Source organism: Carcharhinus amblyrhynchos, chromosome 9 (assembly GCF_965287045.1).
Source record: "Carcharhinus amblyrhynchos chromosome 9, sCarAmb.v2.hapA, whole genome shotgun sequence".
Lineage (NCBI taxonomy): Eukaryota > Metazoa > Chordata > Chondrichthyes > Carcharhiniformes > Carcharhinidae > Carcharhinus > Carcharhinus amblyrhynchos.
In genome coordinates, this window is record NC_137332.1 from 30,281,071 (window position 1) to 30,308,607 (window position 27,537).

At 43.6% G+C, this 27,537-nt stretch overlaps 1 protein-coding gene across 2 annotated transcripts in view; it reads right to left on the minus strand.

Annotated features, from left to right (window-relative positions):
• Nucleotides 1-27,537, minus strand: part of slc6a9 (solute carrier family 6 member 9) — a 236,032-nt gene that overhangs the window by 13,152 nt on the left and 195,343 nt on the right. For both annotated transcript variants that reach the window (XM_080195388.1, XM_080195389.1), the window contains exons 7-13: nt 23,038-23,170; nt 18,841-18,975; nt 17,725-17,828; nt 10,490-10,727; nt 6,128-6,262; nt 4,258-4,357; nt 808-908 (exon numbers count right to left, since the gene is read on the minus strand). In XM_080195388.1, the coding sequence (XP_080051514.1) occupies nt 808-908; nt 4,258-4,357; nt 6,128-6,262; nt 10,490-10,727; nt 17,725-17,828; nt 18,841-18,975; nt 23,038-23,170 (946 nt within the window). The remainder of the gene's footprint in view (nt 1-807; nt 909-4,257; nt 4,358-6,127; nt 6,263-10,489; nt 10,728-17,724; nt 17,829-18,840; nt 18,976-23,037; nt 23,171-27,537) is intronic.

Below are 27,537 nucleotides of genomic sequence, written 5' to 3' on the forward strand. Positions count from 1 at the left end.
TGGTCTCACCAATGCCTTATACAATTGTAACAACACTTCTCTACTTTTATACACTAGACCCTTTGCAATAAATGCATTCCATATCTGTCCTTGCTCGTAGGTCAATGATATAAGTTGTGGTCCGAGAGCAGAACTCTGTGGGACCCCACTAGTTACAGATCACCTACTAGAGAAGGACACATTTATCTCAAACTTTTGCTTTCTTTCAGTCAGCTAATCCTTAATCCAAGCCACCATTCTACCCCCAACCCCTTGGGATATAACCTTCTGGAACAGTCTTTTGAGTGGCATCTTACTAAATGCCTTCTGGAAGTCCGGATAGATCACATCCACAGAATCTCCATTATCTACCTTGCTGGTTACATCCTCAAAGAGCTCTAGCAGGTTGTTCAAATAAGGATGAGCGTAGTCAGATCTTTGTTGACCAGTGTAAACATGATGGGCCAAATGGTCTCCTTCTGTGCTCTGAATGTCTATGAGTCTATGTAGCTATGTAAATAATGCCAAATGGTTGAAAATTAAGACCTATTCTAATTATGGAGATTCTAAATTTATGGGTAATTTTGTGGTGTAAAGTGACATTAATAGTGGGTCCTCATTTCAGTATATGAGAGTTGTTGATTCTTACATCCTTATAGCTTTCAAAAAGGAAAATAGAATCCCTGAGTCTGGATAAAATTCGAATCCAGACTCTGGAGGTGAAGGGACGAGGTGCTAAACGCAATGCCATTTCCGTGCGAAAATGTAGCACATTGCTTCACACTTGCTTTGAAAACATTTTTATTTATATATCTAACAGCTACTTACAAAAATAATGCTGGGTGACACAAAACGCCAACAGATTTGGAAGAAGATTGGAGGCGGAAAGCCAAGCATCATCTGAACATCCTGGAAATAGTTATTATGTCCTGACAAAGCAAGAGAAACAACAGTTACTGATCCACTGAATAGAGTGTCCAGAACAGCTCATCTGTTAACCCTCCACCTCCAAATTTTATAATTTCATCATCATGAAATGGTGATAACAAACTAATTAAATTTCTTCTGACAAGTATGCCCCTTAAGGCTTTAAGTAAACCATGCTAATAGGTGATAATTGGATGATAATTGGAAACTTTCTGCTTGTCTTCCAAATTCAATTCCTTTTTAAAATATATTCATATTTGGATCAGGAATGCCGCATGTGTGTTCGCATGCTTTCTTTTTACTGCCTATTAACTGATATGCTTTCTGAAGCTTGCTAAGTATAACTTAGCCATCAGCTAAAAATAAAACAGATGAGTCATCAGCACAGTCTTCTTTCTCCCTGACATGCAAAATCTTTTTATAAAAAGAAATCATTTGACTTAAATAAAACTTCCTGTCCTCTAGTTTGTTTTCCCCAAACAACTTGTATTCATAACCACATTGCTTTTGCCAGATGCTATCACTTGGTTAGCGTGATTGCTACAGAACTTGTGCACTGCAAATGCGCAGCCTTCAGAGTCTGCCATCAGCTAAAATAGGGCAAGATTTTCCAGCCCATCCCAGCAGCAGAATCTTCTGGTCCTGCCAAAGGCAATCCCTCCCCCCCCCCCATGGTGGGCAAACATAACGCCACCGGCGGCCAATGCCAAGCTGCCTCTGCTGCTGGAAAACACCACGGGGGACGGAGCTGGAAAATTCCACCCATAGTTTATATTAAGAACATAAGAAATAGGAGCAGGAGTAGGCCATCCAGCCCTTCGAGCCTGCGCCGCCATTCAATAAGATCATGGCTGATCTGTCGTGTCTCAGTTCCACATTCCTCCCCTCTCCCCATAACCCTTAATCCCCTCGCTTATCAAAAACCCATCAACCCGCGTCTTAAATATATTTAGCGAGGCAGCCTCCACCACCTCAACGGGCAGAGAATTCCAGAGATTCACCACCCTTTGAGTGAAGAAGCTCCTCCTCAACTCCGTTCTAAACCGCCCCCCCTTTATCTTGAGGCTGTGCCCCCTAGTCCTACTGTCCTTTCTGAGTGGGAAGAGCCTCTCCACCTATATCCTATCCATCCCATTCATCATCTTATATGTCTCAATGAGATCTCCCCTCATTCTTCTAAACTTTAACGAGTACAAGCCTAGTTTATTCAGCCTCTCCTCATAGACCAAACCCTTCTGGAACAGCCTGAGACCCTCAAGCTAAATCTCTTATAGAAGTATGAAAATACACCAAAAACATTCAATGGATAAATGTAATCATGTTGTGAAATGTGCAACATGTTGAATCATTTATTTAAAATCTTATTTTTGAACATAAGGTATTTCAGTTCCTGAAAAAATAGAGTTTGTTTCATGAACAAGTATTACAGAAGTATTTACATGAGGTCTTCTCAGTCTAAAATGGCTCCATAAATGCTTACATAAAACGTGCAAGTTTGCAATTTTGTTGGAAACAGTTAAGTATTGATTCGGTTAAAAGCAAAATACTGCAGATGCTAGAATCTATACAGAATCAGAAAATACTGGAAAATCTCAGCAGGTCTGACAGCATCTATAGAGAGAGAAAACAGAGTTAATGTTTCGAGTCTGGATGACCCCTGACTCAAAATGTTGGTTCTATTCTCTCTCCAAAGATGCTGTTAAACCTGCTGACATTTTCCAGAATTTTCTGTTTGTGTATGTATCGATGTTGTGACGTACAGCAAAAGGTGGGGAGGTGATGGCCTAGTGGCACCACTAGACTGTTAATCCAGAAACTCAGCTAATGTTCTGGGGACCTAGGTTCAAATCTCATTAGGGCAGATGGTGGAATTTGAATCCAACAAAAAAAAGTCTGGAAGTAAGAATCTACTGATGACCATGAAACCATTATCAATTGTCAGAAAAATCCATCTGGTTCACTAATGTTCTTTAGGGAAGGAAATTGGCCTTCCTTATCCAGTCTGGTCTACATGTGAGTCCAGGGCCACAACAACGTGGTTGACTCTCAACTGCCCTCTAAGGGCAACTCGGGATGGGCAATAAATGCTGGCCAGCCAATGACACCCATGTCCCACAAGTGAATGAAAAAAATAACTGGACCTTCTGTTCTCTCAGGTTCACCATGATTGGTATAACATTAGAAGTTTGCTTATGTCCATCTTCAAAGAACGCAGGATATTAACTTTCAATGAACTACAGCACGGTGATGTTATCAAAGGGTTCAGATAACATCATAAACTTTGCCAACAAAACGAGATTTACCAAAGAGCAATGGAGGACAATGTAAGAATCATATTTTGAGAAAAGTCACTCAGCTCTTCAAGCCTGCTAGTTTTGCATACCCTATAAGACCCTTGTCAGGCCTCATTTGGAGTACTGTGCACAGTTCTGGTCACCTCACTATAGGAAGGACATAGAAGTTATTGAAAGGGTACAGAGGAGATTTACAAGGATGTTGCCTGGACTGGGAGGCATGCCTTATGAAGTTAGGTTGAGGGAGCTGGGACTCTTTTCCCTGGAGAGACGAAGGTTGAGAGGCGACCTGATAGAAGTTTATAAAATGTTGAGAGGAATAGATAGGGTGGATTCTCAGAGGCTATTTCCCCGGGTTGAAATGGTCGCTATGAGAGGACACAGATTGAAGGTGCGGGGAGGCAAGTACAGAAGTGATGTTAGGGGTAAGTTTTTCACTCAGAGGGTGGTGAGTGAATGGAATCGGCTGCCGTCAGTGGTGGTGGAGGCAAACTCGCTGGGGTCTTTTAAAAGACTTCTGGATGAGTTTATGGGATTTAATGGGATTGGGGGTTATAGATAGGTCTATAGATTGGTAGGTGTTGATGTGATCGGCGCAACTCGTGGGCTGAAGGGCCTGTTTGTGCTGTAGTGTTCTATGTTCTATACAATCTGCCTCAAATCCTTGGGTAACCGTCTATGTGGAGTTTGCACTTTCTTCCTGTGTCTGCATGGTTTTCCTTCGGGTGCTCCGGTTTCCTCCAACACTCCAAAGATGTGCAGGTTAGGTGGATTGGCCATGCTCAATTGCTCCTTAGTGTCAGGGGGATTAGTGAGGGTAAATATGTGGGGTTATGGGGATAGGGTCTGGTGGGATTGTGGTCAGTACAAGACTTGATGGGATGAATGGCCTCCTTATGAATTGTAAGGGTTTTATGATTCTATAAAAAGAGCAATATTTGGTGCTCCAGCTTTGCGAGCAATAGCAGGTGTGCTCAGCTTGGATATGCTCAGCCTATGTTCACATTAGGTCAGTTTGAGCTATACAGTGGCAGCATAAATCTCCACTGGGACTTACCATAAATGTACATGATGGCGATACACATAATGCAGGAAATCACAACAAGTGAGAAACTAGCTGCATAGTTATCCATGAGGAGGAGCCAGTAAATACCAGCCTGCAAAAGAAACAGAGAAAAGGCCATGAACATTTTCCTATCTAAATGTACCCACTGGGTTTTAATCATTGTTCATATCTGTTATTAAGTACCTGTTGCCACGAGATACTTACTCTAAACAATAGTTAATCATCCTTTTCAGCTTAGCTTTCAATTTAATTTGTAATTAATTTGATAATAAGTCATATTCTCCTCATAGAGTTACATTTTCCTTTTTGTTTTTTTTAAACTTTATTTTTACAAATGCAAAAAAGCTCACAAAGCACCAGAGTATTTCAGAAACATAAAGTATTAGTGACAGGCCCTTGCTCCAATACAGAGTGCGATTCTCCCAGCCTTCATAGCTGCCCTAGCAGTGCAACCGGCCAGGAGGCATCAGTGGAGGCCGCTTAGCAGGCTCCCCGCTGGGCACTACATTCTCCATGCATCTCTGGGCCCTGGGTTGCCAGCGTCGCCAACTCCATGCCAGAAATTGCCACAAGCTGATTCAAATATTTAAATGTTGATTTGCATTTCATTAATGGGCCTGGGACTGGAATCTCCGGGGCCGCTGGTCTCTCCCCCCCATCCCACCAGCGGGGTTCACAACAGCACTAATGGGGAGTTGGCAGCCCGATCCCGCTGGAGTGAAGGGGTCGAGGAGAAAAGAGGTGCCCCCTGGACACTGCCAGCCTGGTCCCCTGGCACTGTCCAAAGGACAAAGTGGCAATGTCCAAGAAGCACACTGGCACTGCCCACCAGGCACCAAGCACGCCAACGGGGCAGGGCCAGAGGCAGGCAGGGTCTGTTGGGGCGGGGCCTATGTGGGGAGAGATCGGTGGGGGTGGGAGGGGTCCTGCTGCCACTCTGCACTTGTGATCAGTGGCAAAGAGAGGGAAGGGGCTGATCGGGACTGACCACTGGGGTGAATGGTGGGGGGAAGCCTGCTGGGGTGGGGGTAGTGTTGGTTGGGGCTTTGGGGGAAGGTCAGGGACATCAGGACTGCAGGGAGTGGATGGGGGAGTTTGGGGCTGTCAGGGGGTGGAGAAATATAGGGAGAGGTGTGGGAGGCTAGCGATCGGGGGCTATGGTGGGGTTCACACGGCCAGTGGTGGAGCTAGCCTGTGATCAGGAGGCTGGCAGTGCGGGGCCATTGTGAGATCGATGTGTGCGTAGTGGCCTGCTCAGCGCTATGCTGCTGGCCTCTTCAGCAGGAATAGGTCCTGCCCTTGGATCTTCACTAGGGCAGTGCTCAGTGTGTAAGTGATACATTTTGAAGTGCCTGCTAAAAAAAACAGTGAGAGCTGCTCTCGCTTTCACACAAATTTGACACGTTAAATATTTTTGTAAGAATCCCGGCCATTATTTTGTTTTTGCTTATTAAGTCTGATACAGGAGCAAATTACTGCAAAGAAAGAGAGCTTGAATCATGTAATTAAAAAAGAACTACTGAGGGGGGTGATTTTCCAGCCCTTTCTGCTGCAGAGCTGGGGTGGGGGGTTGGTGCTACATGGTGGGGAGCTGGAAAATCTCACCCTGAGAAAAAGTAAGCTGAAATAAACACAGTCTGTTGTTGCAAAAGACCAAAATGAGAAATGGTTTACTGCTAAAAATTAAGATGCCTTCAACTATATGTAGGATATCATGATCACAAAGTTATCATTAAACTCTGTTGTGATAATCCATTTCCAATTTGATCTATTTCCTCCAGCAAGTTGGTTTGTTTTTTCCTGTGTTAACGCAAATGGAATGAAACATTATATAGCAGATGTACATTTCCAATGGTCTTACTTGGGTAGTCAGTGGGATTCCCAGTAGAAAGCCAACAATGGCAACTGCCAGAGTCACAAAGGACTTTTGCCTACGGATCCAGTCACTGCCAATTTCATCAACGACAGCAGTGACCAATGTTTCCAACAGACAGAACTGGGGGAACAAACAGAAGCATTAATATTTATTATACACATTACGCTACACCATATAGGGTAAATGATACTATATGGTGGACATTATATACTAGTGTGTCTATTTCAAATGAATGTAAGGCATTTAATAAAATAAGATGTCTACTCAATATATCAGATATTGCATTCATGTAGTAGCTAATAAGGGGAAACAATTTACCTCAATTTGAATTCTCGGGACAAATCCCCAAAGTTTTTAAACTCCTTGCATCCAGTATGGTTTGTTGCCTGAGTATTGCTCTTCTGCATAACAGAAGTCCCTCGGAGCTGCTCCTGCTCAGTCAGGGTTCTGCCACACTTGAGCTCAGTAACATTGTTGAAACAGGAGCATCTCAGAGCAATTTCCTGGACTGAGAGCCAATATAAATGGAGCAAAAGCGAATAGCTGTTCTAGGTAGAGTATAATATGGAATTGCGTGCATTTCATTACAGCAAATAGCACATAAAGGACATAAATTATATTATACAGCACAGATACTATAAAGTATAAAGCAAAATAGTGCGCTGTACAGCATAATATAAGTTACATAATATAATTAAATACACTATGTGGTATAAAAGTGTAAATATCACATTGTGTATATTAGATACTGTATCGTATACTGTAATTATATTTTAGTATAAAGTACGTTATACAGTGTAAATTACACTATATAACATAATACACAGCAACTTATGTAAATCAAACTGTATATTAAATCATGTATATCAGATTATATCGTGCATATTTATTTATTGATATTTATAGACTAAGCCAGCACAGAAGGAAGGCATTCAACCTATAATGCTTGGATTGACATTTTGGCAGAGCTGTCTACTTTAGTCCCACTCCCCTGTCTTTTCCCCAAAGCTCTGCAAATTTTTCCCCATCAAGTTCCTTTTGAAAGTAACTTCTGAATCTGCTTCTGCCACCCTTTCACACAGTACATTCCAAATCATAACACACCATGTAAAAGAATTTCTCATCATCTTGGTCCTTTTGCCAATTGCCTTTAATTTCTGTCCTCTGGTTACCAACCCATCCGCCACTGGAAGCTGTTTCACCTTACTCAATCCACCAAAGCCCCTCATGATTTTGAATGCTGCTATTAAATCTCTCCTTAGCCTCTCTGCTCTAAGGAGAACAATCCAGCTTTTGTCCATGTAACTGAAACCCCACATCGCTCGTCTCATTCTGGTAAATATAATGACTCGTCATCCTTCCTAAAGTGTGGCACCCAGATTAGGACACAATATTCCAGCTATTCCGCTGTATGGGGGGGAAAAAAGCTGGTAATACCTCAGTACTAGCTACAAGATGCCAACATGTTATCTCACGTGTACCAAAGTGTACCTTGCCAGATGATCATTAGAAATGATTAAACAGAATGGTGCTACTTAAAAATGTTATCTATACCATATTGGAGCCTGCTTGTGAGTGGAATTATGTGCAGTTATTGATGAGATGTTAATGATGTTGATTGTGACTCAGCCCAGGCATCATGTTAATGGTACTGCAGTATACGTTTTTTTCCTCCCTGGGCGGTTTAGTCGTTTTTATGCAATGAAAGTGGCCTTGGTGACTGGGCTGACGCCCTGCTCTGCACAGCCATATAGAATCTTTCACAATAGCGTGACTAGTCATGTCAGGTACCATTCCATCTCCATGGAAGTAAAGTACCCGACGAATTAAAAAAAAGAAATTAAAAAATATTTTGTACAATGAAAGGGCTGACATTTCTCACCACCTTCATTGTATAAATAGCAGCATAATGCAATATTTATACAATTCATGAACCCAACGGACATAACACTCTTGTAACTTCCTCATCATGTGTTACCTGGTTGGCTTGTATAAATATCGTATCGCAGGCTACCCGTGGTTATGATCTTTAAAAAAACACAAGAAATTGGGTGAATTTTTTGCGCTCATTAAGGCGTGGGCTGTCAGTGCTGGGGCGTTCATTTCTTACTCTTCACACTCAATGTCAGCATCAAGTGCTCCCAGGTCAATGACAACGTGGAATAGAGAGATGCCCAGTAACGTTTCCTACACTTTTCCAACTCATGTTTTATAGTCTCAATGTCAGAATATTACCCCCAGTGCACCAGTTTGACATTTGCATATCCCACACCAGGTATCACTTGGACCCCGCTTCAACCTCTGACCAACCAGCAGCCAAAAGAGACCTCCGCCCCATTTGTCTGAGTGCTTTTGAGCTAAGGTCTGAAGGTGAAAGGGCAGTTCTGTAACTACATCATATCACCCATTCCTTCGGTCATAAGATATTTTCCACACATACAATTAAACAGACAATATTTTAATGCAATAAGTGCGAGATTATGAAGATGAATTGCCTCCTGTTTTACGATGTAGAAATGAGAATGTAAACGTTCTCAACAACTCATATTTATTTCAAATTTCTCATAAAACAATTTAATTTTGTAAAAGAACGGCAGTTGCAATAAGAATATGACGTGTTAATGTCATGAAAAATGAAACATTATTTGAAAATGGCACCATGGTATTTATTACATAGAATTGCATAGATCATATAGCACAGAAACAGGCCATTTAGCCCAATTAGTCCATGCTGGCATTTATGCTCCATTTGAGCCTCTTTCAGTGCTTCCTCATCTAACTTGTATCAACTTACCCCTCTATTCCCCGCTCCTTCAAATACTTGTCCAGCTTCCCTTAAACGCATCCAACCAACTACTCTACTATTCAAATTCAACTACTTCTCATAACACTCAGGATTTAAGACATCTTTTCCCTTTTCCTTCTTTGATGTCTTAGTGACTATCTTGTACTGATAGCCTCTTAACTTTGCTCTTCCCCAGAGTGAAAACACTTCCTCCATGTCTATTCAGTTAAAACGTTTCATAATTTTATACACCACTATTAGGTCTTTATGGCATTATTAACCTATGTCACTACTTTTAACAGTTTGTGTATTTATACTCCAAGATCTCTTTCCTCACCAACCCTCTTTAGGTTCTTATTTTCCAAACAATTTTCCAATCTTTCATGTTCTTACCAAAATACATATATCTATGTTGAATTGAACTTGCCAATTATGTGGTATAATTTACAATAACAATTGTATTCTCAAGATTTGATTTCAAGCAAAACAGGCTGAGTCTGACCACTTTGATTTTTAAACAATGTAAAACTTTTAAGTTTAATTTATATTTACAATTGTGCGTTAAGGAAGATGCAACATGGTTTTAGTTTCATGTTAGTCTTTTTTGTGAACTTGGTGCTGGGAGGTCAGGAGAGCATCCTAGCAAAAAGATCAGTTTTTTTTTTCCGATTTGTTTGTATAACATTTGTTTTTAATGTGGTTTTACAACCCTTTGAAGTGAAGCGATGGATTACAAGAGTTAGAAACTTTAGTGATTTCGGGAAAAACACAAAGCTGAAGAAATTGCCTTTGCTGAATGACAGGGGTTTACTGACACCTGAAAACACAAAAAAGTTCAGACAATGTGAATGTCAAGGAGTGAAGACTGTGTTCTGTGCTTCTACTAATAAATCCTGCAAGGCTGGTGAGGGACTCAGTTTTGAGAATTCATGTGTTTTCTCTGCAGTTGAAGTAATAGTGAGCTTAGAGTACAGTTTTGGATGTCTCAGGGAGAGATATCACTTAGTGAATGTCCAGAGTTCCACCAAAAGAAAACTGGTGTTAAGGGAATGGTAAAATCTTCACTGGGCGTTTGTGTCTGTAAGGATGTTGCTGGGGATAGTGTGAGTTTGAATTTTTATTGTCCTTGTATTGAAATCATTCCAAGCTTTCTGTCTGATGTAACACAGTTTATTTTTCCTTGTTTAATAAATGTTTTATTTTTTATCTTAAAAGTTCATCAGTGAACTCCTGTGAATTTGTTCAGTAACCTCCCTCCAGTTTCCAAATTAAACAAAGTTAGTGTCTGTCAAGCCAGGTTTCATCCTAGGATCTGACTTGTCCAATATTAACATCAGCTGGGATTGTGACACCATGCAAAACAGCGTTGTTTTACTTTCAAATAAGGCCAAATGGTTGAATTTCTTTGAACCTTCTGCAGCCCTCAAAGCCAAAGAGAAAGCCAAAGCTCTGAATGCTTAGCCCCTAGGTGTTCGATTCAACGCAGTTTTCATTCATTTGTCAATTCTTTACTCTGACTGAAAACTGCCATTCAGGGAAACAAAATGGAAAAGGTCTCTTACCTGTGTGCCCAGGCCCAGCAGAATCAACATGAAGAAAAAGAGGAGGGACCAGAAAGGTGAGATTGGCAGTAATGTCAGGGCTTCTGGGTAGGCCACAAAGGCCAGCCCGGGGCCATGGTCTGCTACTTCTGACACGTCAACCTCCAGATGTGCAGCCATGAATCCAAGAATGGAGAAGATGACAAACCCAGCATAAACACTGGTCGCACAGTTAGTAATACTGATGATGATACTGTCCCTGCAGCAAGAAGAGGAAAAACAGTTAAGTGATGCAAGTGAGATTAGAAATGAGATTTAAAGAATTAAAGAGTTCAGTGAATTCAGCATCAAACTACCCAATTTTAGACACCATTACTTATCATATCGCAAATTAGATGTGGGTCTGAAATTCAACTTCCGGTAGATTTTTAAAAATTCGTTCATGGGATGTGGGCATCGCTAACCGGGCCAACATTTATTGCCCATTCCTGAGAGCATTTAGGAGTCAACTGCATTGTTGTGGGTCTGGAGTCACATGTAGGCCAGGCCAGGTAAGGACAGCAGATTTCTTTCCCTAAAGGACATTAGTGAACCAGGTGGGTTTTTACAACAATTTGCAATGGTTTCATGGTCATCAGTAGACTTTTAATTTCAAATTTTTATTGAATTCAAATTTCACCATCTGGCGTGGTGGGGTTTGAACCTGGTCCCCACCAGAGACGGTGGGACCCCAAGGTAAATGGCACCTTGTTTCAGCCACTCCCTGGAATTTCTTCAATATTCTGTAAGGGACAGGATCTTTGCCCTTCCCTTGCAAAACACATAATGGGCAGTGGTCAGAGGGGCTTTCCATAGGCCAGAGGTTACCATCCTTATTCCTCAGCCAGGACATGGGGCTGGATGTTTGTCATCAAGGCTCGATTCAGGAAATCTTCCAACTTGTTGGACCTGCCTTGGTCAAATGTGCCCAATACACACAATCTCCAGTGGGCAGCTTTGGGGTGGAGTCAGGCCAATTGACCCCAGAAGTGGGGTGGCAACAGCCATGGGTGGATGGATGCTAAGGCAGACTGGTTAGAAGGCCCATCTTGATTCTCTGGGATTTAACCTCATTTGCATTAGAAAGGTTTAGGTCCACTAGCCCTCACAGCACCCCCTTGGCTGCTTATGCTCCCTATGCTAATTCGTTGTCACCCCGGGATCCCCAGCCACTTCCCATGGCCCCTCATTCTCCTATGCCAACTTATGCCCCTTCACCCAACATGCACTGCATACATAACCAGTAAGTCACGTAATAACAATGGCCTGTGTGCATCAGTTGAGAGAAAAAATTCATTCACAAATCTTCTTTTGAAAAAAAAACTTAGAAACCCTTTAGAGACTTTTAAAGTTTCAATACACTTTCTCAGAAGACTAAAGAAATTTGGCTTGTCAGCTATGACTCTCACCAATTTTTACAGATGCACCATAGAAAGCATTCTTTCTGGTTGTATCGCAGCTTGGTATGACTCCTGCTCTGCCCAAGACCGCAAGAAACTACAAAAGGTTGTGAATGTACCACGTAAACCAGCCTCCCAGCCATTGACTCTGTCTACACTTCTGACTGGGCCTGCAGCAGGTGGTGAGGGAACCAACAAGAGGGAAAAGCCTACTTGACCCTCACCAATCTATCTGTGGCAGCTACATTTTTTTTATCATTCAAAGGACATCGGCGTCGCTGGTTGACCAGCATTTATTTCCCACCCTGAGTTGCCTGGGGGCAGTTGAGAGTCAACCGTGTTGCTGTGGGTTTGGAGTCACATGCAGGCCAGACCAGGTAAGGACAGGCAATTTCGTTCCCTAATGGACAACAGTGAACCAAATGGGTTTTCCCAGCAATCAATAATAGTTTTATGGTCATTATTAGACTTTTAATTCCAGATTTTTTTTATTGAATTGAAATTGCACTATCTGCCGTGGTGGGATTTGAACCCGGGTCCCAGAACACAAGCTAAGTTTCTGGACTAACAGTCCAGCAATAATACTGCTAAGGCCATCGCCTCCCTAATGTGTCCATGGCAGAATCGGTAGGAATGACCACTGCACAGTCATTGCAGAGACAAAGTGGCACTAGCAGCATACTAAATGGGACAGACTTCAAAAAGATCTAGTTACTCAAAACTGGGCAACTATGGTCATTGTTGGCCATCAGCAGCAGCAAAACTGTATTTAATGACAATTTGTCATTCAAACCTAGCATATCCTCCATTCTACCATTAGCAGCAAAATGGGGATCAACACAGACTGAATGAAGAGTGCAGGAGACTATGCCAAGAGCAACACCAAGTATGCCTAAAAATGAAGTGTCACGGGTTAAGCTACAACACAGAACTACTTGCATAAACAGCACAGACAGGGCAATGACATCCCAGAACCAACAAATCAGATTTAAGCTTTGCAGCCATGCCCTCCTATCAAGAAGCCCACTGGGTATTGGAACCCTTCCTAGGACCTCATTGGCCGGAGGCCAGAGAAGCTTCTGGAAAGGCAAGCAGGCAGGGGGATAAAGGTACGCATCTCAGACACATCAGCAGCGAAGACTCAACGAGGAAGGCGATCTTGACCATTCGGAAAACTGACCAGAGAAGGAAGGAAGGAAGGAAGAAGCCATCGAGACCAGAGGGACTCAGAGAGAATCGTGCCTGCAGTTTAACCAAACCATCTTTGCAGGTAATATACTTGAATCTGGGGTATCCTCTTGCTTTATGTGGGTAATTTAAGGGTTAGAAGTGTTATTATTAATAAACTTATTGAACCTTTACTTGTGTTTGTCCTTTGTCCATCTTGCAAATAAGGGCTCCGGGGTAAAACCTTGGAGTAAGCAAACTGGTCAAAAGCATCTGAGAATTAACAGGTACAACACGCCTACAAAACTGGCATTTACCCAGCAATGTGGAAAATTGCCCAGATATGTACCATCCACTAAGAAACCCAGATTCTTCTGGGTTTCAGGGTGGTAGTAAGAGAAGATATAGACTCCAAAGAGCAAAACGTGGAATCATTGTGGGTGGAGATAAGGAATAGTAAGGGGAGAAAGATGCTAGTGGGTGTGGTCTATAGGCCCCCAAATAATAACTTTGAGGTGGGGCAGGCTATAAACAAACAAATAATTGATGCGTGCAGAAACGGAACGGCGATAATTATGGGGGATTTTAATTGGCATATTGACTGGATGACCCAAGTTGGACACGGTGCGCTTGAGGAAGAGTTCTTGGAATGCTGTCGGGATAGTTTCCTTGAACAGTATGTAATGGAACCTACGAGGGAGCGAGCTATCTTAGATCTGGTACTGTGTAATGAGGCAGGTAGAATTAGGGATCTTCTTGTGAGGGATTCTCTTGGGGCGAGTGGTCATATATGGTTGAATTTCTGATGCAAATGGAGGATGAGAAAGTAGGGTCCCGAACCTGTGTCCTCTATTTGAACAGAGGGGAGTATGATAGGATGAGGGCAGAATTGGCGAATGTAGATTGGGGGCGCAGATTGGTTGGTAGGACTGCTGAGGAACAATGGAGGATTTTTAAGGAGATCTTTTTTGGTACTCAGCAGAAATACATTCCGATGGTTAAGAAGGACTGTAGGAGAAGGGATAACCAGCCATGGTTATCGAAGGAAATAAAGGAGAGCATTAAATTAAAAGCCGATACATTCAGAGCGGCTAAAAATAGTGGGCAATTAGAAGATTGGGAAAGATTTAAAAAACAACAAAGAATGACTAAGAAAGTGATAAAGAAAGGAAAGATAGAGTATGGAACTAAACTAGCTCTAAATATAAAAAATGATATAAAGGTTTTTACAAATACATAAAGAAAAAGAGACTGGCTAGAGCGAATGTTGGACCCTTGGAGGACGAGAGGGGGGATTTAGCAGTGGGTGATGAGGAAATGGCTGAGGCTTTAAATAAGTTTTTTGTGTCAGTCTTCACGGAGGAGGACACAAATAGCTTGCTGAATATTAAAGATAGAAGGATGGTAGGAGATGAGGTCCTTAATGCAATTACTGTCACTACAGAGGTAGTGCTTGATAGACTAATAGGACTGAAGGTAGACAAGTCCCCGGGACTGGATGGAATGCATCCCAGGGTTCTGAAAAAAATGGCAGAGGTGATAGCAGATGCCTTAGTAATTACTTATCAAAATTCGCTGGACTCTGGGGAAGTGCCGGAAGATTGGAAAACGGCTAATGTTACGCCGCTGTTTAAAAAAGGTAGCAGGCAAAAGGCAGGGAATTATAATCTGGTTAGTTTAACGTCCATAGTTGGAAAAATGCTAGAATCCGTCATCAAAGAAGAAATAGCGAGGCACCTAAAAAAGAACGGTTTGATCAAGCAGACGCAGCACAGATTCGTGAAGGGGAAGTCGTGTTTAACGAATTTACTGGATTTCTATGAGAATGTGACTAGTGCGGTAGACAGAGGGGAACTGGTGGATGTGGTGTTTTTAGATTTCCAGAAGGTGTTTGAAAAGGTGCCTCACAAAAGGTTGCTGCAAAAGGTTAGGGTGCACGGAGTTGGGGGTAAGGTTTTAGCGTGGATAGAGGATTGGTTGTCTAATAGGAAGCAGAGAGTTGGAATCAATGGGTGCTATTCTGGTTGGCAGTTGGTGACGAGTGGAGTACTGCAGGGATCGGTGCTGGGACCTCAACTGTTTACTATTTACATAGACGATCTGGAGGAGGGGGCTGAGTGTAGGGTAACGAAATTTGCTGATGACACGAAGATGAATGGAAAAGCAAATTACGTGGAAGGCACGGAAAGTCTGCAGAGAGATCTGGATAGGCTGAGTGAGTGGACGAGGACCTGGCAGATGGAGTACAATGTTAGCAAGTGTGAGGTTATCCACTTTGGCAGGAATAATAGTAGGAGGGATTACTATTTAAAGGGTGAAAAGCTGCAGCATGCTACGGTGCAGAGGGACATCAAGAAGGCGAATGGAATGTTGGCCTTCATAGCGAGGGGGATAGAATATAAAAGCAAGGAGGTCTTGCTGCAACTGTACAGGGCACTGGTGAGGCAGCAACTGGAGTACTGTGTGCAGTTTTGGTTGCTGCATTTGCGAAAGGATATATTGGCCTTGGAGGGAGTGCAGAGAAGGTTCACTAGGCTCATACCGGAGATGAGGGGGCTACCCTATGAGGAGAGATTGAATAGACTGGGTCTGTACTCGTTGGAGTTTAGAAGGCTGAGGGGGGATCTTATAGAGATATATAAGATAATGAAGAGGATAGATAGGGTAGAGGTAGACAGATTCTTCCCGCTTAGAAAGGATAGCAGAACTAGAGGGCACAGCCTCAAAATAAGGGGGGGGGTGCAGTTTAGATCGGAGTTGAGGAGGAACTTCTTCACTCAAAGGGTGGTGAGTCTCTGGAATTCTCTGCCCGTTGAAGTGGTGGAGGCTACCTTGCTGAATATATTTAAGTCACGGGTAGAGAGGTTTCTGATAGACAAGGGAATTAAGGGTTATGGGGAGAAAGCGGGAAAGTGGAACTGATCCACTTCAGATCAGCCATGATCTTGTCGAATGGCGGGGCAGGCTTGCTCCTATTTCTTATGTTCTGCATTTAGAGTTCAGTGACTATCACTGTTGGCTGTGCAGATACATGGATTTGGGCCAGTGCCTGTGGGAGTCTGTGCATTCTCCCTGTGGTTGCGTGGGTTTCCTCTGGGTGCTCTGGTTTCCTCCCACACCCCAAAGATGTGCTCTTAGGCTGATTGGTGTAACAAATTGTCCCTAAGTTATTCTCCCCTTAATCTGGTTTCCAATGGGGGTACCACAAGCATAGACATGGGTCAAGGGTGGAGGAGGAAAAACACTTTGTTAAGACGGTGGTGTGGGCTCGTTGGGCCGAAGGGCCTGTTTCCCATGCTGTGTTGTTCTTTGTTCTTTGTTTTGTTAGCGTTTTGCCCAAACCACTGAAATAATAGGCTTCTCTTTTATTCTTCCTGCCAAAATGACAAATTCACATTTTCCCACATTATGCTCCATTTGCCAGATCTTTGTCCAGTACTTTAACTGATGTATATCTCTTTGTATCCCATCATGTCCTCTTCGTAATTTACTTTCCTACCTAGCTTCATGTCATCGACAAATTTGGCAACCATCCCATCCATCCTTTCATCCAAGTCATTCATATAAATTGTAAAACAGTTGAAGTCCCGGCACTGATCCCCAGGGCATTCCACTCAGTACACCTTGTCAACCTGAAAGGAACCTCTAATCTAATGGGACCTACCACAAATCTAGGGATCTTCAGAAAATTAAAATTAACGTGTCAGCTATCGCAGTAGCCACTTCCCTTCAAACCTGAGAATGAAGTCCGTCAGGATCCAGACAATTGTCCGTCCACAGCTCCAACAATTCACTCCCTATGTGGGGGAATGATACAGCGGGGAGGCCTGCTAAGTGGGTGCTAATGGGATTTTTTTTTATTTGTTCATGGGATATGGGCATCGTTGGGTGGGCAACGTTTGTCCATCCCTTGAGGGCATTGAAGAGTCAGCCACATTGCTTTGGCTCTGGAGTCACATGTAGGCCAGACTAGGTAAGGATGGCAGATTTCCTTCCCTACAGGATATAAATGAACCAGATAGGATTTTACAACAATCAATAATGGTTTCATGGTCATCATTAGATTTTTAATTTTGCATTTTTTATTGTATTAAAATTTCACCATCAGCCATGGTGGGATTCAAACCCAGGTCCTCAGATCATTACCCCTGGGTCTCTGGATTATCTAATGATAATGCCACTATGTCACTGCCGCCCCGCCTTTCATAGCAGGAAGCCCATTTTGCCATGGTCAGGGTGGGAGGACAATCATTATGGGAAATTGGCATAAAATCCATTTTGGGGTTCCCATTGGATTCCCCAGCCCTTCAGCAGGCCTTCCTTCCTGCTGAAAATGAGGGCAGAAAATCACTTGTAAGTTGTCTTCATTAGAATTGGACCGGAAGGGACCTGTCTGTACAGTGTTCCTTTCCAAGCCTAGCCCCTTTCACAGTCCAAAGGTAGCAAAGTAATAGGCCATGCTCATCTGGATTTATATATTTGAAATTGGCCATTAGCTGGGTCTGGATCAGGAGGCTTAGCTTGCCTAGGCACTAAAGTAGAACAAAAATGTAAATCTTTCCACGAACGAAGTCCAGAACAATAAATGCTAAAGTATTGGGAGTTAAAGCAAAATGCAGTTTGGTTCCATTCTTGAGAATGCTCCCTAACCTGTAGCAGTTATTGTGGAACTTGTTGTAAGATGCCATGGTTATCAGGCCACCCCAGGCACATCCCAGGGAGTAGAAAATTTGGGAAGCAGCATCGCCCCAGACCTGGAATTGAATGCAAAACAGACAACTGTTAACATTTTACAAAACATCACATTTTTAAGATATTAATTTCGTTTTCTCACAGTGAGAATTATGATTCCAAGAAGCTTTCCCCAAACGCTATTCTGTAGATGAAGTGCAGATATTCACACTGATAATGTTACTTTATTATCCGAGCAGAATGTCACACATTGTTCTGCACTCCCTCCCATTTCTATAATGCAAGTCTTCTGAGTTTATCTGTTTACTTAAGTGTAGCATCACTATCCTAGGGCCACAGCAAAGCAACCTGACCATCATCTGTTGGCGACATTTTGTAAGCAGACATTTGGATATTGGTTGGAGTACCCCAGGTTGACTTATTTTCTAATACTGGATGGAACCTTTGAATTTGACAGCAGATGATAACAGATCAGTCCCAGGTTGTGCACAGCTTCAGGTAGTGCATAACAAATGACCTGGGGAGTTAGTTAGTTCAGTTGGCTGCATGGCTGATTTGTGATGCAGAGCAATGCCAACAGCACAGGCTCAATCCCTGTACCTGCTGAGGTTATTCATGAAGGCCTGCCTTCTCAACTTTGCTTCTGAGTGAGATGTGGTGTTTCTCAGGTTAAGATCACCACTAGTCAGCTCTTCCCTTTCAAAGGAGACAGCAGGCTATGGTCACCTGGGGTCTATGGTGACTCCTGATAACAAGTGGCCAACCCACTTCTATCCAGCTTATACCCCTGCTGAAATTACATCCATTATTTTGACTAACCTCTGCTTATATTCTCACTGATCTCAATAACCAAGCTAAGATTAGGTGTAATTAAGGGAATCAATGTCACAATTCCTTTTTCCACCAAATGACTAGAGGGTGTGCAGAATATCCAACAATTGGTTCTTCACTTCTGGTACAATGAACACTGGGAACTGTGACAGAATCATGTAGCATAACACCACTATCTAATCTTCAAGAACACATATGTTCCTGAATTGACTCTGGTCAAGCCAGAAACCATAGTCAACACACCTTTGCATCTAAAATCTTGTCCCACTGTGGTGTGAGATAGTACTTGATGCCAGTAACAGCTCCATCCAGAGTAATTCCACGGATAAACAGAATGGTCAGCACAACATATGGGAATGTTGCTGTGAAGTACACCACCTAGAAAAAGAATGCAGTAAATGTTCATGTTGAGTAAGACAAGACTAAGCAACATGTGATTACCAGTGCTTGATGAGCAAGGTTTTTGCTTGCAATAATGGAATGGAAGATCACGTTCAGAAAGACCTTGCGCAGTGACACAAAATAAGTGGAATGAAAGCCTGCTTTCTGGAGAAGGGAAGCAGCACCATGTTTTTAATATATAAAATGCTTTTAAAGTAACATTGTTTTTTAAAAAATGGACAAATTTATGGATAAATTCTATTGCAAAGCTTCAACATAAAACATGGGAAACAGGAACTCAAGTAGATCATTCAGCCATTCAATAAGAACATGGCTGATCTTCTAGTTCCATTCTATCATTCTGACAATGCCTATATTCCTTAATTCCTTTAATATCTAAACATCTATTGATCTGTAATTGAACATGCTCAATGACTGAATGTCCACAACTCACTGCAGAGAGAGACGTATATACGCCATTTGTTTCACTAACTGCTTGATACATCTACAAGGTCACTTTCTGTGAGTGTACAGGACATCCAGGATTCCTCTTAATATCTGTCAAGTTCCTTATTCCAAGTGCTATCTATATTAGTAATTCCTATGCTTAGCATAACAACTGGATTGCACTGCTACCTCACAGCACCAGAGTTCGATTCCCGGCTTGGATCACCGTCTGTGTGGAATTTGCACATTCTCCCTGTGTCTGCATGGGTTTCCTCTGGGTGCTCCGGTTTCCTCCCACAGTCCAAAGATGCGCAGGTCAGGTTGATTGGCCATGTCAAATTGCCCTTAGTGTCAGGAGTCTAGCAAGGTAAATACGTGGGGCTACTGGGATAGGGGCTGGTTGGGATTGTGGTCGATGCAGACACAATGGGCCGTCAGGCCTCCTTCAGCACCGAAGGGATTCTATGGATCTTTCCTCTCCCATTTCATCTTCAGCTGTGAGAAGATACCCTTAGCCCTGGCCTGTGGCATCTTTGGAACTCCCGGACGCCATGTATTCCTCTGTCTCCCACATTGTTTTTCACTCCCCTGCTTGAATGGCCTCCTGTACCACAATGCCGTGGTCAGTTTGCTTATTTGCCCTGCCAACATTTCTCATTGACACATGCAGCAAGACCCTGTACTTTTTGGATATGGACAGAGGTCAATGCTCTTCCAGCACTGCACCTGGGGTCCCCTTACCTTCTAAACTGGGAGAATTCAATTTCTAAATCTATTCCAGAAAGCAGTTGGCTCTTGTAAACCGGTTGGAACTGTTGAACACAGAAGATTGCTCAGCTGCTTATTCCTCGAATCTCTTACCATTGGCCAAGAGCTATACTTGCCAAATGAGAAGGATGTTGGATTATTGACCTTTAAGTTTTGGAAGAGACTGACAATTGCTTAGAATAGAATCTCTACAGTACAGACAGAGACCATTCGGTCCATTGAGCCTGCACCAACCACAATCCCACCCAAGCCCTATCTCCGTAACCCCATGTATTTAGCCTGCTTTTACCCCAGACACTAAGGGGCAATTTAACATGGCCAATCAACCTAACCCACACATCTTTGGAGGAAACCAGAGCACCCAGAGGGGACCCACGCAGACACGGGGAGAATGTGCAAACTCTATACAGTGACCCAGACAGTGACCCAAAGCCAGAATTGAACTCAGGTCCCTGGTGCTGTGAGGCAGCAGTGTTAACCACTGTACCACTTGCCACCCTTTGCTGTGGAGAAGCCTCACAGTACATTAACTTTTCTGAATTAGTCTTTATTCACTTTTAAAGTTCAAGTTTTATTCTTGTCCTGTAATTGCAGCTGGCTTTTGTCCTCCTCCTCCTCTCTTTAGACATTGGGGTAAAATGATGATATTGAATTGGCTTTCCCACTACATACCCCACCGACTTTCCTTGAACTTCAATATAGTGTGCAGCCAGTCTGAGGTTGCCTATTTCATATCAGCACAGGAAGTTGAAATTGCGATACATCACCTTGCCTTTATTCAGGGCCTGCAGCTAACCCAGCTCAGACTCAAGCTGATTTTTTGAGTAACCCCTACTAAGAGTCTGGGTGCTATCATCATAGGAAATGACGCAAAAGCTTTACAACACAAAGATGCTCAAAGGGATCATTTTCATACTGATGAGGCTGGCATAAATCAACTGCTGGACTGTAGCCCTTTAATAGTCTCACCATTTTAACTGAAATTTCTGCGCTTACAGTTCACAGAAAGGATTGGATCTGCTCACAGCCCTTACCCTGTAATGGCATTGCCACAAGATATTTGACAATGTGGGACCTATTTTGATTTGAATAAAAGTAGGCACTGCTTTTTTTCTCTTTTTCCCAGTACAGAAGCTGGGGGAGAGATGTAATCTGAGTCTGGCAAGACGATTCATAGAAACCAGATCAGTCCTAGTAATATCTAAGAAATCCATTGATTTCACCTGGAACTCCACAAAACTCTGCTATATCTATCTATTGTTAATGCAGTTCAGGGGTGAAATGCTTCAGGGGTAAAACGGGAAAATGTTCTCTGTTTTCTGGAAGTGTTGTTAGGAGGAGTCTGTTTTATCTATCTGTACCTAGTACCGAATTCTTTGGCCTAGATTCTACCAGGCCCATTGCAGCAGAATAAATGGCAGCCACATAAATAAATAAATACATAAATAAATGGCTGCACTTCTGTCACCTAACCTCCTGTGATTAAATTGGAGGTGAGAATGGGCCCATAGGGGTTGGAGCCTGCATGCTCATGGAGAGCTATCAGTTAGACTCATTATTGAGCTGTGTGACATCAATTATCCCTGAGCATTTAGTGGTGGTTCAGGGGTTAAATGTGATTCGCATGGCTTGCTCATGTCCCCTGAAGGACACCAAGCAAACTCTGTAGGGTTTGTCTGTGGCCTTCTGGAGGAGGCCTTCTTTCAGGGGCATTTAGTGCCTGAAGAAGGCTCTTGGAATAGGGAAGTGTGGGGAAGGAGAGCATTGAAAGTCACCTCCTTGTCCTTTTCTCCAAATCCTAAATCCTGTCTCACAAACCTCTCCCCAGCATCCATATCCTGCCCCCACTCGCTCGAGTCTGGGTGCCTATGCAACCCCTGACCCTGGTGCACTACCAGCAGCAGCCACTGCTCCCAGTGGCACTGCCAGCCATGGAGAGCTGCCAGCCTCTGATTGGCTGCCAGCTCTCGGCTGGCGAGATTTCAGCCCCGGGGGAATCCTGGGGAGGGCTCGATTCTGGCCAATTAAGAAACCAGACACCGATTTCCCACTGGCCCTCCAACAGGTAGTTGTGACCAATGTTGGCAACATTAAATTCCACCCTGTTGTCTCTGATTTGTACAGGTTCAGTGACAAAGGCTCCACCTGTCATTGAATCATAGAATCCCTACAATGCAAAAAGAAGTCATTCGGCCCATCGAGACTGCACTGACTCCCAGGGACCTGAGTCGATTCCCGGCTTGGATTACAGTCTGTGTGGAGTTTGCACATTCTCCTCATATCTGCGTGGGTTTCCTCCAGGTGCTCCGGTTTCCCCCCACAATCCAAAGATGTGCGGGTTAGGTTGATTGGCTATGCTAAAATTGCCCTTAGTGTCCCAAGATGTGTAGGTTAGAGAGATTAGTGAGTAAAAGTGTAGGAATGTGGGCATAGGGCCTGGGTGGGATTGTGGTCGGTGCAGACTTGATGGGCCAAATGGCCTCTTTCTGTGCTGTAGGGTTTCTATGTTTCTGTGTAAATTGTGCTGTGTGGAGTTTGCAATTTAGCTGGGCAAAACCACCTAACATGCACATTTTAGGATTGTGGGAGGAAATGCACCACCTGGAGGAAACCCACGCAGACACAGGGAGAACGTGCAAACTCCACACAGATAGTATTCCCATGTAACATTGCCTATAATGGCGATGGGAAATCACTTTTCAGGCATTCCCCTCTGTGGGAGACACAATTACTCCAACTCTCCACCCCTACGAAATAAATGTCCTCAGTTCTGGCCACACTGACCAGTGCTTTCATTCACATTGTTCCCATTTGTGTATTTGTAAATAGCAGCAGGGCACTTACTTTTCCCGAAGACTTGACCCCTTTAATGAGGCAGAGGAAGACCACAACCCAGGCCACAAAAAGGCAGCCCAGCAATGGCAAGCGAACCTCCCCAAAATTTCCAATGCCATCGGATATCTTCAGCACGTAATAACTGTCAACAGATAGGACCATAGTCAGTACATGTTCCAAAGCTGTCATCTTGTATTCACCTCCTCCAAACTCATGTTGGGCCTTTCTGTAACTTACCTTTGGTCTCAATCTCTACAGGAAACTGGGATTTTTGAAACAGAAACAAATGAAGACAAATATCCTGATCGGAAACAAACACCTCTGGCTGGATTCTCCACAACGGGTGAAATATGATTTTAAAAATTCATGAGGAAAAGAGGTGAGATACATTTTCTGCAACAAAAGAAAACTACTTTCCAAACTCTAAGGCCACCAAGGTAGGCCGGATTCCTGATAAACAATGCAGCAAACAAGCTTGTTGTGGGGCATTTAAAATGTGCTGGTGGGTGGAAGTGTCATGGAGGGTGCTAGGTGCCCACCCATTACAACAGGTCACAAAACGTGGGGGATAGCTGCCTATTCTGGGAGAGGTGGGGGTGATCCCAGGCCTGTTGTGGCTCCAAACCCACTGGTTGGCTGACCAGTATGCCTGCTTTCTCCCTGCGTAACTGTCTGACCGTTGTCCTGCTAGGCTGGCTGGGGAGCAAGTAAACTCTCAGCCTGCGAGACATTACTTACACTTACAAATGCCTTCCCCCCCATCCCCTCCCCTACCACAGCATGCACCCCTTGACCCAGCTGAGCCTAATGGAGCTGGGTTCTGCAGAAACAGGAAGAGTGGGACCCTGTCTATCTGGGCCCTGGCCTAATTTATGTTCCCTGGGCACCAGACTTTAAGCCCTTGCGTGCGATGGTTTTTAAAAATGCATCTGGGATTTTACTTTTAATCAGGACGGCCACCCGATCTATATTCCAAATGCTAGACGTTGCAATGGAACTCTTCTTCAACGGCCCCGGGCTTCGTAGTTCATTTCTTTAGTCACATTTTACAATAGATCAGCAAATGAGATAATTAACCTGGATCCTGTCCAACTAACCCAGCAGTGTATTTTATTCCATTTTTAAGTGATACTGTTATAAAATAGCATTGGGCATATGTTAGACAAGGTGGGAAAACATCCAACTTTTGGAAAACCCAATTTGCTCTGCTCCATTGCAATCAAACATCTCGCAATTCTTAATGCAATAATTTTACTTTCTGTTTCACCCCCGTCCATTAACTATCGATTAATTCCTCCACAGTAATTACATTATTGATTGTTCTACTGAAGTGTCAAATTGAGATACTGGAGACCAAATTAAATGCCCTCCAAAATGGGCATGGGATCACAATGGAACATCTAGCTGCAATGCAGCCAGCACACCAACAGCCTTCTCATTTCAATGATTTCTGTAGCCAGCCAGTGGTGACCATACTGCTGATTGTCTGGACGCAGCAGTAGACAGCCAATTGCTAATGCCACTTGCAGCCATTCTGATGTGGTAGCTCTTAAAGAGGAAGTATACTGTGGCTCCACCAGTTACTGAAAGTTATAGTTGAAGATGCCAAAACCAGGGAAAGAGAGAGAAATGATGACACAGGGGGAAGAATGGGCTGCACAGTTTTTGTCACTGCACTGAAGTCCGGAGGAGAAATGTCCTGTGTAAATTTGGGTGTGAAAGGAGATCCTGCAGTTACACAGTCAACACACGGAGCAGAATTTTTGTTTGTTCATTCGTGGGATATGGGCGTCACTGGCTGGCCAGCATTTATTGCCCATCCCTAGCTGCCTGAGGGCAGTTAAGATCTGGCTGTGCGATCTGGAGTCACAAGTAGGCCAGACCAGAGTAAGGGCAGCAGATTTCCTTCCCTAAAGGGCATTAGCGAACAAGATGGGTTTTTCCGACAATCATCGGTGGTTTCATGGTCATCAGTAGATTCTTAATTCCAGATTTTTTAAATTGAATTCAAATTTTACCATCTGCCGTGGCAAGATTCGAACATTAGTTTCTGGATTAATAGTCCAGGGGTGAGACCACTAGGCCATCACCACCCCATAATTTTCCGGTCCTGTCCTCCCAAGGGAATCGGAGCATGTGAGGGGCAAACCATGCAAAGATGCATTGACCTCGGGTGGGATTTTACAGTCTGGACGCGAGTGCGGCCGGCCCATGAAATCCAGCCTCAAAGACTTTGATGCAGTGCTAAAGAAGCTCAATGATCTTCTATGAATGGTTGAAGTCAGTGAATGCATCTTCAAATGCTATATTCCACCAATTCCACTGATGGCGTCAGCAACCACTCAAATCACCACATTCCCATCACTCACCTACCAAAACCTCTAGCCATCACTTTTCAGACCCAACATTCATATATTTCCTCTCACCCTCATATGCTTAGTGACCAGAATAGGCTTCACAGCCACATCTCCCAATTTGTGTACACTTGCCAGCTATTCAACCATGACAGCCACATCAGCCAAACAGACTACATGACACTCCCTGACACGCTTCCCAGTTTCTTACAGGGCAAACTATCACCAGCAGGTAGCAGGAACTAATTGGAGAGTGACTGTTATGCCTGCATGGAGGAGGCAGTGCTGCCCCTTACTGGGACACCCATTGATGAGGCCATAAGAACGTAAGAAATAGGAGCAGGAGTAGGCCATCTAGCCCTTCGAGCCTGCCCCACCATTCAATAAGATCATGGCTGATCTGAAGTGGATCAGCTCCACTTTCCCGCTTTCCCCCCATAGCCCTTAATTCCTCTGTCTACCAGAAACCTATCTACCCATGACTTAAATATATTCAGCGAGGTAGTTTCCACCACTTCAACGGGCAGAGAATTCCAGAGATTCACCACCCTTTGAGTAAAGAAGTTCCTCCTCAACTCCGATCTAAACTGCTCCCCCCCCTCCTTATCTTGAGGCTGTGCCCTCTAGTCCTGCTATCCTTTCTAAGCGGGAAGAATCTCTCTACCTCTACCCTATCTATCCCCTTCATTATCTTATACGTCTCTATAAGATCCCCCCTCAGCCTTCTAAACTCTAATGAGTACAGACCCAGTCTATTCGGTATGGTGAACGGCAGGGCTAAAACCATTGAGGATGACAGGATCCTCCATCTAATTCCTCTTTCTCCCATTCTATCTACCCCTCATCACAAACTGATATGCAAGCTGAAGATGGTGTAAGCATCCATCTCATAATTTTTCCTATCTTACCTTGGTGTTCTTCTCCTGTTAGATAGACAAGAGATGCAACCTAAGCAGGCAGTGGAGGAATTCCATTAAAAAAAGTGATGGTGAAAACAGAGTACCATCGCTTGATTTTGCCTTTACAGCCACCAGCTCTGATACTTACATTGTGCCTACCTAGAGCAATAATCTGTAGGTGGTGAGACACGGGGGCACAAGGGGGCTGCAACCAGTGCGGGGCCAAGCTTTTTGGGGGAAAAGTCACAGAAGAGTTCTGTTTGAGAACTCAGCTGAGAGCACTGATGGGGTGGCCTGCAGTGAATTGCTAATAGTATATGCATAAAGAAATGCTTACTGCATTGGGAAACCTGCATGTCAAAGAACATGGTGGAATCCAACATTAATTTGGCACAGAGGATAATGTACAACTTGGAGTTAATTCATTCCAATGTGAAAGTGGTGGCCAAATCTTATTTGCACACTTGTGGACCCAACCATGACTCATCTCTGGTGGCCATTGCTGCAAGTTCCTCTGTATCACAAGCTGCAGCCACTCAATGGCTGAATGCAGCACTGAAAGATCAGGTGCTGTCAGGTAAGTTCAGCCTATATTGTAAGCTCAAACTGCTGCCATCATGGCATCAGCATGCACAAGGCTTTGCAGACGATGAGCGGAATTTTCCCATCCTGCCCATCACGGGAATCGGAGCAGGATGGAAAGGATTATGCAAAAGTCTGTTGACTTTGGTCGGGATTTTTCAGTCTTCGGTTGAACAATCCAACTATCTGTGTTCTGACAGATAGCCAGAACTGGCTAGTCATTCCTGCTGTTGCCTGTCAGTCAGCCAGCCGAGAGCTATGGTCCTGTCTGCAGCCTGGAACAGCTTGAGATTGTCCTCAAGGACCATCTTCAGCCTCTTCCATTGAAAGTCACCATCCTTCCACCAGCCATTTAGTAGTCACTGGATTAGTTTTAGGAGCATTGGGCCAGGCAAAGGAGCAGAGAGGACAGAAACGAATGATGAATACACATTGAGCGCATGCATTAAGGGAATACACAAGGATGACTTATTGATGATTGCATGCAATATGGCATGATTCTGTTTACAAATTTGGTTGAAAATATTTATTTTGTGACAGCTTTTATGTTTGCGTTGTGGCTAACTGGATGCCATGATGGTCAGTGGCAGAAGAGAGGGACAAAGTGTGACTGTTGGTGAATAGGGAATTGATGCTGCAGATGCAGGAACTGCACTCAAATGGGTTCTTCACAG